The sequence below is a fragment of the Tachypleus tridentatus genome, chromosome 1 (assembly GCF_004210375.1).
Source record: "Tachypleus tridentatus isolate NWPU-2018 chromosome 1, ASM421037v1, whole genome shotgun sequence".
Lineage (NCBI taxonomy): Eukaryota > Metazoa > Arthropoda > Merostomata > Xiphosura > Limulidae > Tachypleus > Tachypleus tridentatus.
In genome coordinates, this window is record NC_134825.1 from 140,123,631 (window position 1) to 140,144,469 (window position 20,839).

Sequence of the window (20,839 nt, forward strand, 5' to 3'; positions counted from 1 at the left end):
ACACTCACTGATAAAGCTGGTTGGTTGTTTAGCATTTAATGCACAAAGAAACGAGGCTATCTGTACCAAACAGATGTTAAATAGTGCACCACCCTTTGTAAAGAAAAAAGAATTGTTTCATTTCTTTTTGGGAGAAAAACATAAAAAAGACAATAAAAACAGCAAAAGATATACAATAGTTAGATGTAAACAAAGTAAAATATAAATAGAATTAAAAAGGTCAATAGCCCGTAAAACTCTAAAACGCAGTGAAGACAAACAATGACACTGTCCAAAGTTAATGATAAATTGTGAGTGTAAACATGTCTAAAATGGTATACCATTTCTCAAGGTCATAATGACAGCATAACAATAAAATGTGGGATATGGGGATATGAGTGTCAAAAAAGCACCATATTGGTGCACCAGTGCCAGAAAAAAAGAAAATGATGAATTAAAAAGCTGTGACTAATGTGGAGCCTTGTCAACACAACTACCTCCTTATAGTCCCTGCTGAAACTACACATCCAAACAGCAATAGTGTGTTTGATCTGGAAAATTTTATTGGAACATTTTTCACTCCAAGCCCATTGGTGCAAAGATAAGCCTTGATCACAGGACTGTAAATCCATATATGGAACAAATCAGGGCAGGCAGACTTTGCTTTGGTGTTGGCAAGGTAATTTTCCTGAATGCTGATGTGGTCCAATATCTGGAAAAACTGAATATTAACTTATGATAAAGAACATTGAATCAAGCAGTTCAAAATGTCAAGGTTAACTTTACGAGAACACACGTAAAGTAATTCCAGGGCCTGTGGACAGTTAAAAGAGTATATGTGAAGAGTAAAGTCGAAGTACTAGTTAGCTGCAATACAATCCAGGGCAAGAGAGATGACATACATCTTAGTAGTAAACACAGAAACTGCAAAGGGAAGTCTATGTGCAACCATTGAACCATGACCAACTACAGCAGAATGGTTTGAGAGATGTTAGGAAAAGAGAAGGCATAATTCCAGTCTGAAACTTAATCCAAGATTCCTTCTGGTTTTGATGCCTGACCACTGATAAATAATGCAATTAGAAATAGAGAGATACTGTTGGAAGGTCTTCCAAACATATTCTTAAGTTTCTGTGTCTCCTGGCAGACAAGACTCCACTCCAAAAAATGTATAGAGGTCACAAATACAGAAGCAGCTGCCTGGAATATACAGTCAGTCACTGTTCCTACACAGTCGTTAAAAGATAACAGACAGATGACAGTAGGAACAATTTCCAAGAATGTAGTGAAAGTAGGCCAGATGGTCTGGTACAACTTATACTGTAACATGTGAGTTGAGTTGGAGTGGCATTGATCTGCAAGGTTTGCTGCAATGTGATAGGAAAATGATCACTGGCATATGGGTCACTCTCTCTCTCTCTATATATATATATATATATATAAAGTGAATGTGAGCAGAGAGATCTATTGCAGTAAAAGACTGACTAGGTGTATGAATGTATGTAAAAGAACAATCACTGAATAGAAAGGTTATGACCTGAGAGCATACAATGCACAGAACAACCACTTTCATCAATGTTGGCATCGCTACAGAGGGAGCCATGTCCATTAAAATCCCCCAAGAGAAGAATGGAAGATGGAAACTAATCTAAAAGAACATCAAAGTCCAACTGATTGTAAGTCTCTCCTGGAAACAGGTAGATGGAACAAATAGTGATGGTATGGCCCAAAGAGAGACAAATTGCCAGAGCCTCAAGTGAAGTGGTTAGTGGCACAGATGTGGAGGGCATGTGCTGGGCAACTAACAATGCCACATGACCATATAATGGTTTTGCACCTTGAGCCACTAGGAACAGAGGTAGGGATACAGACAGGAGTTAATATGAACCTGTCAACTCCCTTTTTCACAGAAGGCAATAAACTCTGAAGATGAAAAAGTCTTTTCAGGAGGCATAGAAAGGTCAGACTGTAACTCCACTGAGGCATCAGTGTATATCTTTGATGGTGTGGAAGCTAAACATTTCCATCTCTCAGAATAGGATATTTTGTTTGCAGTCCTCAACTACTGTATCTCTTTTTCCTTGACCCACAAAGGACAAGAACAGGAATAGGAAGGGTTGGAGCATCACACTTGATACAGTCAGGCTCCTGGTCACATAAATCTGCCTCAAGGTTTTTGTCACCATAAAGGATGCAGTACAAAGAGCTATTGCAAGAGGCCTTAGAGTGACAAAACCAATGGCACTCGAAATACTGGAGTAGGTTAGTAATATAGAGTTGAACCTTATCATGTGTGTAACATGCCTTCACAGATGTAGGTGAATGTGGAGAAGTAAATGTCAAAATGAGAAGGCTGTAGGTGAAGTATTCCATCTTTGCAAGTGTAAATATGTCGCATGGGGAGTAACCTAAATAGACAAATGTCCCAAAGTCTTGGTCTTTTGATGTTTTCACTAGAATGTTTTTAGATATTAATTTTTGAATGAACTTTGGAGAGGCAAAAAACCTTTCCAATTTCTTTTAAATAAAAAACAACAACAACATTTGTTCAAAGTACTTTTCAGATACTGAGTGTAAAATGAGGAATTAAGGTATATTATCAACTATATTCTGGGACTGAGTATTAGAGCCCTCCAAGGATGGTTGCTTACTGCTCAAGAGTTGTTTAACCTTAGCAGTAAACAGGTGAGAGGTGTCAGCTATTGGAAAAAGCTTGGTGTCATCTGACCCCACCCACCACGAAACCCTATGAAAGGATGTAATACAGAGCCAAAATCAAAAGGATAGGCAGGAATGTCAGGGTTATGTGGACACTATACCCAAATACCAGCATCAGACACAAAGTCCACAACACCTGTTGAGAACATCCAATGTGGGTAATAAGTTAACCTCAGTCCCTGAAGACCAGCTAACTGACCTTGAGAAGGACACCCATCTCCAGGAATTCAAGTAGTCATGCACAGCAAACATGTGGGTGGACCTTCAGATACCAAAAGTAAGCTGAAAAGACAGAATCTTTTCTACACTGAGGGGCAAACATTGATAATATTTCTTATAAGGAACACCCAGACAATAAGATTACACACACTAATAACATTTCTCATAAATAACACTTCGACAATGCAGTTAGACTCTGATAATATTTCTCATAAGGAATGATGATACTTGTCGTAACAAACATCAAGACAATAGTGTTACATACTCTGATATATTTCATATGGAACATCAGGACAATAGGGTTACACACTGATATTTTTCATGAGGAACATCTAGACAATAGTTATTATACACTGATAATGTTTCAAATAAGAAGAATCTGGTCCAGTGAAGTTTCTAATAAAGAACACCTGGACAATAGGATTTTCATTTTTAAATCTCTGTTCTTTATTTAGTTTTTATTGTGATAGTTGCTATCATGAGGAGAAGGAATATGTTTTATTGTAATTTCTTAATTTTTAAGGACATTGTATTTAATGTTTTAATTTGTATGAATTAGTTATTATACACATCCATTTATTATATTTTAATGGACATATATAATAGCCAAAACCTGCAAAATATTAGCCACATATTTCACACCCTTTCCTTGAAGTTTTCCTATTGTATTGTTTCATGCGTACCATTTAAGCTATGGTTTCTTGTAGGCATTAAGTATTAGATTGATAAATTATGTTATATTTGAAAAACTTTTATGCTGTAAAATAAACACAGTAGATATAACTTTATTTAATAAAACTACATAGTTAGCAACAGAGTATTGTAATGGCATTTATAATAGCATACAGAGTATGAAACAGTTATGACTGTTTAGTGTATGATTTTGTTTTAAGAGCTGAAACAAAGAAACTCACAAAAATGAAGAATAAAGCCTGTATTAATAAAAGAAAAGATATTAAAAGGTATCTACAGCAATCTAAGAAACAAACCAAAGATAAATTACTGCAAAGTACAGTAAGTGTAAAATTGCAATGTAGGCAAAACTGACTGAACATGCAAAAATGTCTGTTCACAGAGTGATAAGCTTACAATTTTGAACAAACTGCCTATGTATTTCAGACCTAAATAAGTCAAGGAAGCTCATACAAATTGTATTTATTGTAAAATTCATTTTTTAAAAATTACATAGTTTAAATGTTGTTTAAGAGAAAAATTGGAAACAAATTTTTTTCACATAAACCACAAAAAATAAGTTAAAATCAAAGCCATTCACTAGAGATGATGATGCAATTATGCCATTGTATACCGTATTTGTTGCACTGAACTGAAAAGCCAGACTTTTCAGACAAAGAGCCTTCTAACCATATGATATTTGTAGCATTTGATTGAGAAGTTTACAAGAAAAGATCTGGACACACAAATGGAAGTGTGTAACCTGTAGAGATATAATTATTATTGGAAACTTCTATCTGTTGTTAAAATATACCTTAGCAAATGTCTTGCAAACAGCAAATAATTTCTTTCCACATGCTCGAAAGGAAGGATGAGTCATAGGGATACCATTAGCTTCCAAAGCACAAGTAACTGCTTCACGAAGTTTCTACAGAAAAGATAAAAAATACTGTTATTTAGAAAGATTGAAGTATGAAAAATAAACAAAGAAGAAACAACTTGAGCAACCAATAGAAATTTTCCTGTCAAGTTTTAATAAACAGCAAACGAGGGACTAAGTTTTAAATACAGGTTAGAAAACATACTAAGTGCAATAAAACTCTACACAGTCTAGTTTCATCCACTTACACATAACTGATAGATTCAGTTCATAGGAACTTCAAACCCTAAACTATCATTATTTGACAAAATAACACATTTAAAAATCATCAAATACATACCAATATGCATCATATTTATTACATACCAAAGCCTAATAAACGAAAACAAAATTAAAAAAACAGTGAAAGAGAAAACCAAGAAGTCATGTAACTGAAGCAGACCATTCTTCATCAGGATCAAACTGGGAATAACTAAGCTAAGTATTACATATGATGGAGTGATATAATGGTTATGCAAAGTAAACTGTTATGCCAAATTAGAAGTGTTTTCATTAGAAATCAACTAAATGTTGCATGAGTGACTACTTTATGTTAAGCGTTCCAACAGGAATAAAAGGAAACTATAATGGACATTGATAATGTAATTATATATAAGAAAATCAATTCATAATAAAATATAATGTAGAAAGAACTAAACAGATTAAAATGAAACATTTAAAAATATCTTTAATGAATAATAAATACTGAGAAAGGTCAGGAGTTAAAATGACATACATCATAATCAAGTTTTTTAATATGTTAGGCATTCTGCTAATTAAAGGTCACAGATTCCAAGATCTAGATTGATTTATTCTACAAGGATGACCAATATTTAAAGTAGTTATCTAACATGCTTCCATCCTTTCTCTACTACATTCAGTAGTGAAACCTATGAGAATCATGCAATTTATTTCTTTTGTATTACACAATGTAATTTAGTCACTTCTGCAACATTCATTTAAAAGTTAAACACAAGACTTTTATGTTGTTATGACGGACTGCTTTACATAACCATGAAGCCACTCCATATTTTGTCATACTTTAACCCTAAATATGAAGAGTGAGGATAAACGTTTTCATGCCATGCATTTAGCAGAGTGCCATTCAACATGGTATTTTGTGTGTATTTTCATTTCAAAAGTATCAGCTATTCATTTCATTCTATCTTCTTGATTGACAGTTTGTTATAGAAGAGAGTAAATACCAGATACCATATATCAAAAGAAAATGTAAATATGCATTTTGTAGGATGAACATTGTACTTTGAATTTTCAGTTCAGACATGTACATTTGACTAAAAGCCTGGCACATTTTGTGAAGATACACACAGTACATGAGGAAGTAAAGTCAACATTCCTTCTCCAATGCACTGTTCCATGCACATTAGGTTAATTTGGTCATTTCCAGTCTGCTCCTAATGAATAAAGAGTTACATTTTAAAAGTATCCAGATCATAGGGTTTCTTAACAATGTAATGATATATCATCTAATTCTGATATTCTTTAAGCAGAAACATTAGAAATGTTAAAACTGCAATTACATTTTAAATGTGGATTTTTTATTATGTTGTATACAAATCTGCTATATTAAAGTGTGAAAGTATTATTATTAATCAGGCACATATTAGTTATACAGCTAATGTAAATCTAATTATTTCTTACAAATGTGTCCTAGTGACTCTGAAAGGAACAGATACAAAGAAAAGTAAATTTGAAATGAAAAGTACCCTTTTATGTTTGTCTGGGAGTTCACTGTCCGTTTTCAGACTTGTTCTGGAACTGGAGTTCAATGTGTATTGATGCAATGAAGTAGCATTTGAAGAAATCTTCCTGTTTATTGATTCAAATGACAATTTTCAGACTGATGGCATTAAATCTATTACTATGAAAATGAATACATCAAGGCTACTCTGAGATTAATTCCAAACAGAAATGCTAAACCACATAAGTTATCAAACAATTTTAACATTTACTTACAATAGGAAAACCTAAATGCTATATTAAATGCTGGACATTATCATGAGACGGATTTCATATAGACTATCATACCCAAAACACTTAACTTCTCTAATAAATAAATTAAAATCAAATTCAACAGAAATGAATAAAACTTAGATGTTGAAAGACTGTTTACATTTGCCTGTTAACAAAACAACTAGATTAATAATGTGCCCTTCTGATCCAAATAAACTACACACAACACAACAAATTACAATATCTGGAACAGATTTAAATCCAGGAAGACTAAACATGTATGGTGTAGTTTCACTTCCATTTAGCAAAAATGCAGTTAATTACAATTACATCAACAGTAAAAGATATAGCCAAGCACTTTTATTGTGCAAAACATGCTTTACCGAGAATAATACATGATACTAGAAACTGGTACTGTTTTATCAGCAACAAAAACAAGAGTTTATTATTTGTAGCAACCTTGGATGTTTAAAATTATAAAATATTTTTTCTTGCCTTTTAAATAATACTGTTTAATAAATAAACAGCTGTAATTATTAAATTACACTATAGTTTAACAGAAATAACAAAAACATGGAAGTACCTTGTGATATACAGAGAATTGAAAAGTATCGAATACTTGATACAAAGTTATCAACTATGAGTGAAAGTTTCATGCTGTTTCAATGGAATAAACTGGAATAAGAGATATGTATTCTCTCTGCATATTGAATGATTTGATCTTTAGTGAATATAAAAACATTTATACTTAATAACAGCAAATTAACATAGCAGTTTTATCTTCTCTTCATAAAGTACTGACAGACAGAAAATGAAAGATAAAGTTTTTGAGAGCTGATGTATAACTTACAAGGTTATTACTACACATCACTGCAGGCAAAAAACACAGTTTCTGTTATAAATCAAATTGTATATGTTTGAAAAAATCTTTTTATTTGTTTACATATTAAATTGACAAACAATGTTTAAAATTACTTTACAGATAACTTATTAATATGTTTAATACATCTAGTTCTATGACTGAACTAGTTTAATAAAACTTATTATATGTTCATCAACAGTACCTTAAGGTGTATTATTGACAGATAATATATTTTAAAAACGGTAAAGTTAATAACTTACATGAGATTGACTATAAAACATAAAAATGTTGTGATATACTGTTTTGAAATGAATTTACATGCTTAAAGAGTTCCACATAATCATTAATGTTAGAATCTTTTAATGCAGTACAATAACAAACTTAAATTGATTGATTGATTGATTGATTTAGTGTTTTATGGCACAAAGCAGCGAGGCTATCTGCACCAGACATTCGGTAAAAATGTAAAAAAATAAATAAAATAAATAAATAAATGTAGTAATAGACATAAATGGAAATGAAGGTAAAACAAAAAAGTATAAAACCAATGTTGACACCTAGTCTACAATGTTAAGATAGAAGGCAGAGTATAAGAAGTTGTAAGGTATTTACTCTAGCAAAAAGGTAATGATCATAACCCGCCAGGAAGACTAACAGGTAAGTTCAAGAACCACCATCAGTCACCTGAAGTTGGTCTTTCCAGTCCTGGTTCCGGGTTATGTGTCATAGCAACCAGTATCAAAATGTAAAAGAATAGAAGTTTTAAAAGATACATAGCAAAATTGTAACAATGAGTAGTCAAATGTCCAGTAAAAAGATAAAAGTCAAGTAAATGGAGTAAAATTTGTAAAAGTAAATGAAGGTAAAAACAAAACAGCAATTAAAACAGAAAATTGTGTAAAAACCAATGGTGACATCCAGTCTTCAAAGTTGTAAAATATTTACTCTAGCAAAATGGTAATGATCATAACCTGCCAGGAAGACTAACAGGTAAGTTCAAGAATCACCGTCAATCACCTGAAGTTGGCCTTTCCAGTCCTGGTTCCTGGTTATGTGTCATAGCAGCTATTATCAAAATGTAAAAGAATAAAAGTTTTAAAACACACTCCGCAAAATCGTAATAATGAGTAGCCAAATGTCCAGTAAAAGGATAAAAGTCAAGTAAATGGAGTAAAATTTGTAAAAGTAATTGAAGATAAAAGCAAAACGGCAATTAAAACAGAAAATGGCATAAAAAACCAATGTTGACATCCAGTCAACAAAGTTGTAAAGAACTACCTGGAGCAGAATGGTAATGATCATAATGCGCCAGGAAGACTAACAGGTAAGTATAAAAACCACCGTCAGTCACCTGAAGTTGGTCTTTCCAGTCCTGGTTCCGGGTTATGAGTCAATATGGCCAGTACTAAAAAGTTAAGTAGTAAAAGTGTGAAATGATATGCAGCAAAATTATAATAACAACTCGCCAGGACGACTAACGAGTAGTTCAAACGGATAGTTCAAACAGTACCGTCAGTCACCTGAAGTTGGTCTTTCCAGTCCTGGTTCCGGGTTATGAGTCAATATGGCCAGTACTAAAAAGTTAAGTAGTAAAAGTGTGAAATGATATGCAGCAAAATTATAATAACAACTCGCCAGGACGACTAACGAGTAGTTCAAACGGATAGTTCAAACAGTAGCGTTAGTCACCTGAAGTTGGCCTTTCCAGTCCTGGTGTCGAGTTATTTAATGTTCTGGCCATTGTCCAATGTCAAATTGAAGAAGAGAGATTAAAACTGTAAAAAAGGAACCACAATTAAAAAGGTGTAATGAATAAATATGCAACACTTAAATGAGATTAAAATGATTAATGGCCATTAAAAAATTAAAAACATTATGAAGGTGGACAGAGTCACCATCACCAATAACTCTGTCCAATGTTACAGACTGACCCTGGGAAAAATGTGTTTGAAATATTGCCATCGTTGAGAATTGTAACGATGGCAAGAAAGTAAAACGTGGCTGATAGTGATTTGAGTGTTACACAAACTACACATTGGTGCATCAGTTCCAGATAAAAGAAAACGATGAGTTAAAAAACTGTGACCAATGCGTAGCCTAGTGAGAACAACTTCCTCCTTCCGAACTTTACGGAAGCTAGATGGCCAAAGTCCAATTTTGGGTTTGATTTGAAAAAGTTTGTTGTCACGTTGCTCACTCCAAGTGGACTGCCAACTGGCATGGAGCTGAGTCTTGAAGACAACACCATAGTCCATGTACGGAATAGGCATAGGAGTGATGGTGCTGAAGCAGACACATTTAGCTGCCATGTCTGCAAGCTCGTTCCCGCGAATACCAACTTGGACTGGTATCCGGAAAAACTGGATTGAAGTAGCTGCTAATGAGAAATGGGCCAGTCGGTTTCGAATATCAGCGAGAATAGGATGTGAGCTAACGTGTAGCGATTCCAAGGCAAGTATAGAACTAAGCGAATCAGTATAAATAGTGCAGTTGGAGTACTGCTCAGCTGCAATATGATCCATGGCAAAAGATATAGTGTACAGTTCAGCAGTGAACATAGAAGTTGTAGAGGGGATTCTATGAGCAACCACCAAACTGCAACAAAACATGGCAGAGCCCACAGAGTCACCTGATTTGAAACCATTCATATAAATTGGAATGAAAAGATTGTTCAAAAGATGTTCAGTAAATAAAAGACGGTACTTCTAATCAGGAGGATCTGCTTTTCTCAGATGACTTAAAGAAAGGTCACATTTGGGGTAATAAGCCATGGTAGGATGGGCTGACCAGTGGATTCTGCAATGTTATCGAAGGACAGACCCAATTCATCCAATTGCGCCTGGACGCGAAGATAAAAAGGAGCAATGGAAGATCGTTTGTTCTGAAAAAGTACTGCCCACTAAGGAAAGAAAACACATTCCCAGGTGGGATGCTTTGGTAAGGAATGAAGTTTCGAAGTATATTGTAAAGATAGTTGCAAACGGCAAAGGTGTAGAGAAGGTTCATGAGATTCAATGTATATACTTTGAACTGGAGAGGTACGGAAAGCCCCAGTGCAGAGTCGAAGTCCTTGGTGATGAATGGGGTCCAGCACCTTTAAGGCTGAGGGTCTGGCAGAGCCATAGACCATTGATCCATAATCGAGTTTCGATCTAATAAGAGCACGATATACCTTTAACATTGAACAGTGATCTGCCCCCCAACTGGTAGAAGATAGAACACGGAGGATGTTCAGTGCTCTTGTGCATTTGACTCGAAGCTGCTTTAAGTGTGGTATAAAGGTCAGTTTACGATCAAAGATAAGCCCCAAGAACTTGGTCTCCGGAACCACTGGCAGCAAAACTTCACCGATATGAAGTTCAGGATCAGGGTGAATACCCCGTCGACGGCAAAAGTGCATGCATACAGTTTTGAAGAGAGAGAAATTAAAGCCGTTCGCCAGAGTCCACTTCCGTACACAATTGAGGGCGGTTTGTAGTTGCCGCTCAATATATCTCATGTTTGACGACTGACATGAGATGTGAAAGTTGTCGACATACAGCCCATTCGCAACAGTGAGAGGGAGTTGTTCAGTGATGGCATTTATCTTTATACTGAAGAGTGTAACACTCAATACACAGCCTTGAGGGACTCCAAGTTCCTGTACAAAAGAACGGGAAAGTGTCGAACCCACACGAACTTGGAATCTCCTGTCCATTAAAAATTTTGTAATAAACATGGGTAGATGGCCACGTAACCCATATGTATGGAGGTCTCGCGAAACGCCATACCTCCATGTTGTGTTGTAAGCCTTCTTTATGCCAAAGAATATTGATACAAGATGTTGGCGGTTGAGAAAGGCTTCTCTGATAGATGTTTCAAGACGAATTAGGTGGTCTGTGGTGGAGTGCTGTCTACGGAACCCACACTGGGTGGGCGAGAGAAGGTTGTTTGATTCAAGGAACCAAACAAGACGAGCATTAACTATCCTTTCTAATGTCTTACAGAGACAGCTCGTCAAAGCAATTGGACGGTAGTTTGAAGGAATCTTTCCCTGGCTTAGAGAAAGGTAAAATAATAGCCTGGCGCCAGGCATCAGGAAAAACATTCTCCTGCCAGATCCAGTTGAAAACAATCAGAAGGACATCAAGAGAAGCAGGAGATAGATGGTGCAGCATGTCATAATGAATATCATCAGGTCCAACAGATGTACTGGCAGACTGATGAAGAGCCATTTTTAGTTCCACCAGGGTAAAGGGACAATTATAGTCAAAGAAACAGTCAGTTCGAAAGGAAAGAGGTGATCGCTCTGCCCGAGTCTTGATGGCCAGGAAGGTGGAGGAACAAGCAGAAGTGCTAGATACCCGGCAAAAGCTTTCACCTAGAGTGTTAGCGATGTTCCGAACATCAGTCACCTCCTGACCATCAGAGAGTAAGATCGAGAGGGGGACAGAATTGTAGTGTCCATTAATCTTTCGAATCCTGTCCCATATGATCTTGGAACTGGTGGTAGAAGATATGCTGGTTGTGAACTTAATCCCAGATTCCTTCTGGCTTTGACGTCTTACCCACCTAGCATGTGCACGGGCCCGTTGGAAAGCAACCTGGTTTGAAAGTGTGGGATATCTACGAAAAGTATCCCAGGCTCGCTTTTGAGCCTTCCGTGCTAAGTGGCAAGCAGGATTCCACCACGGACGAGGATATCGTGGAAAACGTGTCGAGGTTTTAGGAATACACTGAGCAGCTGCATGTGTAATACAGTCAGTTACCGCTGCTACACAGTCGTCTATTGATGGCTGATTTACGATGGGAGGATCAAGTCCTGCGAGAGTAGTGAAAGTGGACCAGTCTGCCTGATCCAGCTTCCACCGGGGCACGCGGGTAGGGTGGCATCAACCACGGCCAGTCTCTCTCAAAAGGATCGGAAAATGATCACTGCCTTGTGGATTACTGTCAACCCTCCATGAAAAATGGGAGAATAATGAATGGGAGCAAACTGAGAGATCAATAGTGGTAAAGGACTGACTAGGTGCATGAAAGTAAGTGGAAGAACCAGTATTGAAAAGAGAAAGATTGTGATCAGAGAGCATACGCTCTACAGATCGGCCCCTCCCATCAATAATAGTACTTCCCCAGAGGGGATGATGTCCATTAAAATCCCCTAGGATTAGAAATGGCGATGGCAATTGTTCAACGAGAGCATCAATATCTGATTGATCATATGTCTCTCCAGGGGACAAACAGTGATGGTATGACCCAAGGAAACACGGATGGCTACAGCCTCCAAGGGTGTGTTGAGTGACAAAGACAGGGTGGGCACGTGTTGATCAACCAACAGTGCCACCCCTCCATGTACTCGACCATCACATAACCTGTCATTTCTGTACAGAGAAAACTGCCGAATGGAGACAGTATTAGCAGTTTTGAGAAATGTTTCTTGTAAAGAAAGGCAAACAGGATGGTAGGAAGCAATCAGCGTTTTGATATCATCCAGATTAGAACGTAAACCTCGACAGTTCCATTGTATCAAGGTGGCCATTTTTAAGAACAGGTAGGTGAAGTGGCTGGAGAACCCTTCGGTTTACGACCACGTCTTTTTTCTTTACTGTCTTTAGTCGGAGGAGCTCTATCAACCTCCACGGATCCTGCTCTGGGTCGGGTAGGCAGGTTTTTGTTATTGGAAGGGGAATCCAGTGACTGAGGACGTGATCGAATAATTGTTTTGTCTCTTGTGGTGGGAGAAAAAGATGTATCAGAAGAAATGCCTGTATTTGAAACTGAAGGACATGGATCTTAAGGTTTATTGGAAGGTATGGGAGGAACAGAGATGGGTGTGGAAGTCGATTCATCAACCTTTTTAACCACCAAGGTCAAAAGGCTTTTCATTTGTTTTGAAAACGATTCTCTTGGAGGCACAGAGAGATCTGTCTGCACTCACACTGTAGTTGTGGAATGAAGTGCAACAGCATATGTCCGAGATGGAGTTGTGGACAGCAATTTCCAAGCCTCAGGATAACTAATGTTATGTGTCGTTTTCAAACGCTGCACCTCTTTTCCTCCAACCATTTTGGGCAAGAATGAAAGTAAGAGGGTGAGAACCATTGCAGTTTACGCAATGTGGGTTCATGTCACAGTCATAGGCATTGTGGTCCTTGTCTCCCTACGAGCACATGTCAGGGAACCACGACAAGATGTCTTTGAGTGGCGAATCTCTGACATTGGAAGCATAGAAGAGGGTTTGGTATGTATGGCGAACCCTGCAAATGAGATAACCTGCCTTGATGGTGGCAGGTGCGTGGTGAAGTAAATGTTAAAGCGAGGGTATTTGCTGGCAGTGTAACTCCATCTTTGCGAGTGGAGATCGCCTCACTGCAGAAACTCCTTGAGTGGAGAGACCAGCGAGAATCTCTGACTCGGGAACGTTTTCAAATCCCTTTCAACAATAACTCCTCGTGAAGAATTCAAGGTAGCATGGGGTGTAACCTCAATAGGTATATCCCCAATTGCCTTTGAATTCAAGAGGAGTTCACTGTGTTGGGATGTGGATGTTTCAACCAATATGTCACCAGATCGAAGTTTCTTTACTGACTTTGGAGAGCCAGCAAGTCCCTCTAGTCCCTTTTGAATAAAAAAGGGGACATTTGCCCTAAAGGTTTTTCGAAGAGAATGTAATATAAAAAAATGAGGTATGTGTGTTACTGATGTTGAAGATTGCTGTTCTGAGTATTCAAGACGTGGTCACTTACCCATTGACTGTTTTTTTACAATTTTATTTAAATTTTTTAGAGGATCCATAGGAAAAGGAAAAAATTTCGGTACCCACTGACCCCACCCACCATGGAGCCCTACAAGGGGACGCACTACAAAGTCACGCAAGGACAATGCAGCAACGTCAGGGTTTCGTGAGCACTATACCCAAACACCAGCATCAGGCACAATGTCCACAACACCTGTTGAGAACTTCCAACACTGGTACTTGGTTGACTCTAGCCCAAGTGGACCAGCCAATTGACCCAAGGGGGGCCACTCAAAGGCTGCCCGTCTACAGGAATTCGAGGCCAAAGTGGTGTGTTAGGGTTAAACCCCTCAACCACCAGGATCCTCTCCTCCCCTTCATGGGTCGCCACGCACGGCAAACACGTGGGTGAATGTTTAGATCCCAGAGAAGGTAACCAGATAGAACAGAACCTTCCCTGGGAGGTCCCCTCACCACGTACGGGAATCCACACTGAGGTGAACAAACTTACAATCAGTAAATGTTCAGCATATAATATAAACTAAATAGAGAAGTGAAGATAAGGATTTGTAGTAACACTTTGAAGTTGAGTCTTCCACAGTGTGCAGAACTGCAACTGACAGTTAACAACAGGAGTGCTCCTTCAGGCAATGTCAAAAAAACTAAATGCTGAAATATTTTCCATGACTGAAGAGTTGAACACTGGATAAAATGCTTAGTGGATTAAGAGAAAAGAACCAACCACATCTACTGGAAGTTACAATCTTTAATGCTGAATGTTTAGAGAGTGCACAACACATATTTACTAGAAAAATTTATTTAAAAATATATTCCAACTACACTTAACTCTTTGTTTGCTGAACAGTGATGTGAAAAATATTCAAGTTCACTTTATATAACAAACCCTAATCCAGGACCTAATGACCTTAAGTTGTGTTAGCTCTCATTAGACCCATTAGATCACTGCATTTTGTTGGAGAATGCCATTAGATCTTTATATACTGTAGGCTCAGATATGAAATATGGTTAAACATGAGCCTATTGAGAACTGGAGCCTTGAGCTATGTTAAATCTCATTAGAACTGTAAGGTCAATGATGGAGAATTCCACTGACACAGCCATGTCAGCTCTTAATAGTGTAACAAGATTAGTGTTAATGACAATGGTTGTTTACAGACTATAGGTTGATTGATTTAGTGTTTTATGGCACAAAGCAGCGAGGCTATCTGTACCAAACATCAAGTAAAAAGGTAAAAATAAAGTAAATGTAGTAAAATTCATAAAAGGAAATGAAGGTAAAACAAAACAGCATTGAAAAACATAAATACCACAAAACCAATGTTGACATCTAGTGTACAATGTTAAAGGAGTTGGAAAAGACTTTCTGTAACATAATGGTAATTATTATAACCCGCCAGGAATACTAACAGGTAAGTACAAGAACCACCGTCAGTCACCTGAAGTTAGCCTTTCCAGTCCTGGTTCTGGGTTAGGTGTCATTATGGTCATTTTCAAAAAGTGAAGTAATAAAAGGTGTAAAAAGACATGCAGCAAGATTGTAATAAGAACTTGCCAAACATCCAGTAAAAAGGTAAAAGTAAATGTAGTAAAATTCATAAATGAAACTGAAGGTAAAACAAAACAGCATTTAAAAATATGAATAGCATAAAACCAATGTTGACATTGTTAAGAGACATTGTCTACAATGTTAAGAGAGAAACTACAGAAAGAAAAGTTAGAAAGGACTTTCTGTAGCATAATGGTAATTATCATAACTCGCCAGGAAGACTAACAGGTAAGTACAAGAACCACCGTCAGTCACCCTTCCAGTCCTGGTTCCGAGTTATGTGTCATTACAGCCATTATCAAAACGTAAAGTAATAAAAGTGTTAAAAGACATGCAGCAAAATTGTAATAATAACTTGCCAGAACGACTAACGGGTAGTTTAAATAGCAGCGTTAGTCACCTGAAGTTGGCCTTTCCAGTCCTGGTGTCAAGTTATTTAATGTTACAGACATTTTCTAATTTCAAATTGAACTAGAGAGATTGTGACTCTTAAAAGGGAACCACAACAAAAAAGGTTTAATGAAGAAATATAAAACACTTAAATGACATTAAAAAGATTATTGGCCATTAAAAAACTAAAAACTTTATCAAGGTGGACAGTGTCACTGTCACCAATAACACTGTCCAATGTTACAGACAAACCCTGGGACAGAACATGTTTAAAATAGTGCCATCATTGAGAGTCGTAACGATGGCAAGAAAGTAAAAAGTGGCTTATAGTGATCTGAGTGTCACACAACTACACATTGGTGCATCAGTTCCAGATAAAAGAAAACAATGAGTTAAAAAACTGTGACCAATGCATCGTCTAGTTAGAACAACTTCCTCCTTCTAATCCTTACGGAAGCAAGATGGCCAAAGTCCAATATAGGGTTTTATTTGGAAAAGTTTGTTTTCGCGTTGCTCACTCCAAGTCGACTGCCAGCTGGCACGGAGCTGAGCCTCGAATACAGGACCATAGTCCATATATGGAATAGGCACAGTGGTGATAGTGCCAGAGCAGATAGATTTAGCTGCCGTGTCTGCAAGCTTGTTCCTGCAAATACCAACGTGGCCTGGTATCCAGAAAAACTGGATAGAAGTAGATGTTAATGAGAAATGGGCTAGTTGGTTTTGAATATCAGTGAGAACAGGATTTGAACCAACACGAAGCGATTCCAGGGCCAATAGAGAACTAAGAGAGTCAGTATAAATAATACAGTTGGAGTACTGCTTAGCTTCAATATGATCCATGGCAAGAGATATAGTGTACAGTTCAGCAGTGAACATAGAAGTTGTAGAGGGGATTCTATGAGCAACCACCAAACTGCAACAAAACATGGCAGAGCCCACAGAGTCACCTGATTTGAAACCATTCATATAAATTGGAATGAAAAGATTGTTCAAAAGATGTTCAGTAAATAAAAGACGGTACTTCTAATCAGGAGGATCTGCTTTTCTCAGATGACTTAAAGAAAGGTCACATTTGGGGTAATAAGCCATGGTAGGATGGGCTGACCAGTGGATTCTGCAATGTTATCGAAGGACAGACCCAATTCATCCAATTGCGCCTGGACGCGAAGATAAAAAGGAGCAATGGAAGATCGTTTGTTCTGAAAAAGTATGGCCCACCGAGGAAGGAAAACACAACCCCAGGTCGAATGCTTTGGTAAGGAATAAAGTTTTGAAGAATATAGTAAAGACAGTTGCAAACGGTGAAGGTGCAAAGAAGGTTCGTGAGATTCTACGTATAAGCTCTGAGTCGAAGTCCTTGATGATGAATGGGGTCTAGCACCTTTAAGGCCGAGGGTCTGGCAGAGCCATAGACCACTGATCCATAGTTGAGTTTCGATCGAATAAGAGCACAATATATCTTTAACACAGAACATCGATCCACTCTCCAACTGGTGGTAGAGAGGACACGGAAAATGTTTAGTGCTCTTGTGCATTTGATCCATAGCTGCTTTAAGTGTGGTATAAAGGTCAGCTTATGGTCAAAGATAAGTCCCTAGAACTTGATCTCAGGGACCACAGGCAGCAAAACTTCACCAATACGAATTTCAGGATCAGGGTGAATACCCCATTGGTGGCAAAAGTGTATGCAAATGGTTTTAGAGAGAGAGAAATTAAAGCTGTTCACTGTGGTCCACTTCAGTACACGATCGAGGGCAGTTTGTAGTTGCTGCTCAATATATCTCATGTTCGACGACTGACACAATATGTGTGTGAAATGGACCCACATTGTGTAAACTGCAATGATTCTCACCCTTCCTACTTTTGTTCTTGCCCAAAATGGTTGGAGGAAAAAGAGGTGCAGCATTTTGAAAACGACTTACAACATTACTTATCCTGAGGCTTGGAAATTGCTGTCCACCACTTCATCTCGGGCATATGCTGCTGCACTTCATTCCACAACAACAGTGGGAGTGAAGACAGATCTCTCTGTGTCTTCAAGAAAATCGTTCTCAAAACAAATGAAAAATTTTTTGACCTCCATGGTTAAAAAAGTTGATGAATCAAATTCTACATCCACCTCTGTTCCTCCCATACATTTCAACAAACTCCAAGATCTAAATTCTTTAGTTCCAGATACAGGCATTTCTTCAGATACATCTTTTTTCTCCCACCCCAAAATGCAAAATAATCATTCGTTTGCATCCTCAGTTACTGGAATCCCCTTCCAACAACAAAGACCTGCCCAATCGATCCAGGGCAGGATTCATGGAAGTCGACAGACCTCCCCCAAATAAGGACAGTAAGGAAAAAAGATGTGGTCGTAAACAGAAGGGTTCTCCAATCACTTTGCCTACGCATCATTAAAAATGGTCACCTTGATACAATGTAACTGTCGAGGTTTACATTCTAATGTGGATGACATCAAAACACTGATTGCTTCCTACCATCCTGTTTGTCTTTCCCTGCAGGAAACATTTCTGAAACCTGACGATACAGTCACCTTACGGCAGTTTTCTCTGTACAGAAATGACAGGCTGTGTGATAGACGAGTACATGAGGGGTGGCACTGTTGATTGATCAGCTTGTGCTCACCCTGTCTTTACCACTCAACCCACCCTTGGAGGCCGTAGCCATCCGTGTTTCCTTGGGTCATTCCATCACTGTTTGTTCTCTCTTCCTGTCACCTGAAGAGACCTATGATCAATTAGACCTTGATGCTTTCGTTGAACAGTTGCCATCTCCCTTTCTAATCCTGGGGGACTTTAATGGACATTTATCCTATCTGAGGAAGTGCTGTTATTGATAGGAGGTGTCGCTCTGCAGAGAGAATGCTCTCTGATCAAAACCTTTCTTTTTTCAGAAGTGGTTCTTATACTTATTTTCATGCATATAATCAGTCCTTTACTGCTATTGATCTCTCAGTTTGCTCCCCTTCACTATTCTCCCACTTTTCATGGAGGGTTGCCAATAATCCACAAGGCAGTGATCATTTTCCTATGCGTTTTAGAGAGACTGGCCATGGTCGATACCACCCTACCCACATGCCCCACTGGAATCTGGATCAGGCAGACTGGTCCACTTTCACTGTTCTTGCAGAACTTGATCCTGCCATCATCTGTCAGCCATCAACAGACGACTGTGTGGCAGCAGTAACTGACTGTATTATACAAGCAGCTGCTCAATGTATTCCTAAAACCTCGACACGTTTTCCATTATATCCTCATCTGTGGTGGAATCCTGCCTGCCACATGGCACGGAAGGCTCAAAAACAGGCCTGGGACACTTCCTGTAGATATCCCACACTTTCAAACTGCATCGCTTTCCAGCAGGCCCGTGCACATGCTAGGTAGGTAAGACATCAAAGCCTGAAGGAATCTTGGATAAAGTTCACAACTAGCATATCTTCTACCACCAGTTCCAAGGTCATATGGGAAAGGTCAGTGGGCACTACAACTCTGTACAATTCCCAGTTCTGACTTTGGACAAATCTTTCATATCTCTCCAGGAAAAGATCTGTGTCATCTTTCTGTTATTTAGATTTTGTCAGATTGTGTCAGCTGGCCCTGACTCTGTTCTCTTTCTTCCTTTGGTTGGGTGAGCTTTGCAATCTGAATTTGTACTCTTAATCTACTTCTCTTCTCTCTCCTTTTCTTCTTCCATAATTTGTGATCTTATTCTTTCTCCCTTTTATTTCCAGTCTCTCCTTTGTCCCATTCTCTTCTTTCTCTATTTTTAGTGCTTCCTTTCTCCAATTTTCTTCTCTTTCTTCTTGTGGTTTTTCTTCTCTGTCGATGCTCATTTCTTTCTATTTCTTGTTGTTATTTAACAAACTCTCATGGTTTGCTATCTTTTAAACTAAGACATTCAATTCATTCTATCCTTTTATCAAAATCAGCTGACATGGTTATACAGCAAAATTGCAATCACTACACTGTTTTCACCACTACTACAGTTGTACCTTTACAGGCTACATATTACTACTGTCATCTTTCACTGCTGTTTACCATTATATAATCCTGACTGGCTCACCAAATGTTGGAGTTTTATGTATATGTGGAAAGAGGATTTTTCCCAATACGTGTCTCTCACTTGTTTCAACAAATGTCAACAATAAACAGCACATATTCTACTTGTTTTAAAATATTTTCAAAACAATTGAATACAGGTAGAAAAATTCTTTATACTATAGGATATCAGTTTTATTTGAAACTCTGTATAATTATCTTTTCTTGTAAACAATCCACACAGGCTAACTCACTTACTTTAGAATCCAACTGACAAGATGAATTATTTTTTCTCTAATCTTTTCAAACTACATTCATTTACCCAAAGTAGCTTTAAGCTCATAACATCTATTTATAATTAAATTTTAATGTTTTACTGCCTTTTGAGCTGTGTTTAATTACTATCCATACCAACATATGTTGTAAATCTCTCAGGGCACATGCAACTCACATTACTCTATTGAATTACATAACATTGCTGTCAGTAATTGGTGAAACTTAAGCCTATTTAATTAAACAATGCACTAAAGAATACATGATAAAATCATGCAAAAAACATAACTTCCTATAAATATCCCAATTTTTCTATGTGACAAGATCTGTTACAAGCTCATCCAAGCTAGCTGTTGTGATTCCAGTGGGAACAGTAGCTGTAAGTGAAACTGATGGTTATCTATTCACAATACAACAAAGTATATAATAAATGAAAATCTTAACTTTCTACTTGTTATAGGTAATATGTGATTAAATGCAAGACAGAACTATTAACATATCT

At 37.6% G+C, this 20,839-nt stretch overlaps 1 protein-coding gene across 2 annotated transcripts in view; it reads right to left on the reverse strand.

The window, feature by feature from the left end:
• The window catches only part of LOC143225641 (mdm2-binding protein-like), a 134,990-nt gene that overhangs the window by 19,167 nt on the left and 94,984 nt on the right, over positions 1-20,839 (reverse strand). For both annotated transcript variants that reach the window (XM_076455432.1, XM_076455439.1), the window contains exons 17-18: positions 6,235-6,337; positions 4,403-4,516 (exon numbers count right to left, since the gene is read on the reverse strand). In XM_076455432.1, the coding sequence (XP_076311547.1) occupies positions 4,403-4,516; positions 6,235-6,337 (217 nt within the window). The remainder of the gene's footprint in view (positions 1-4,402; positions 4,517-6,234; positions 6,338-20,839) is intronic.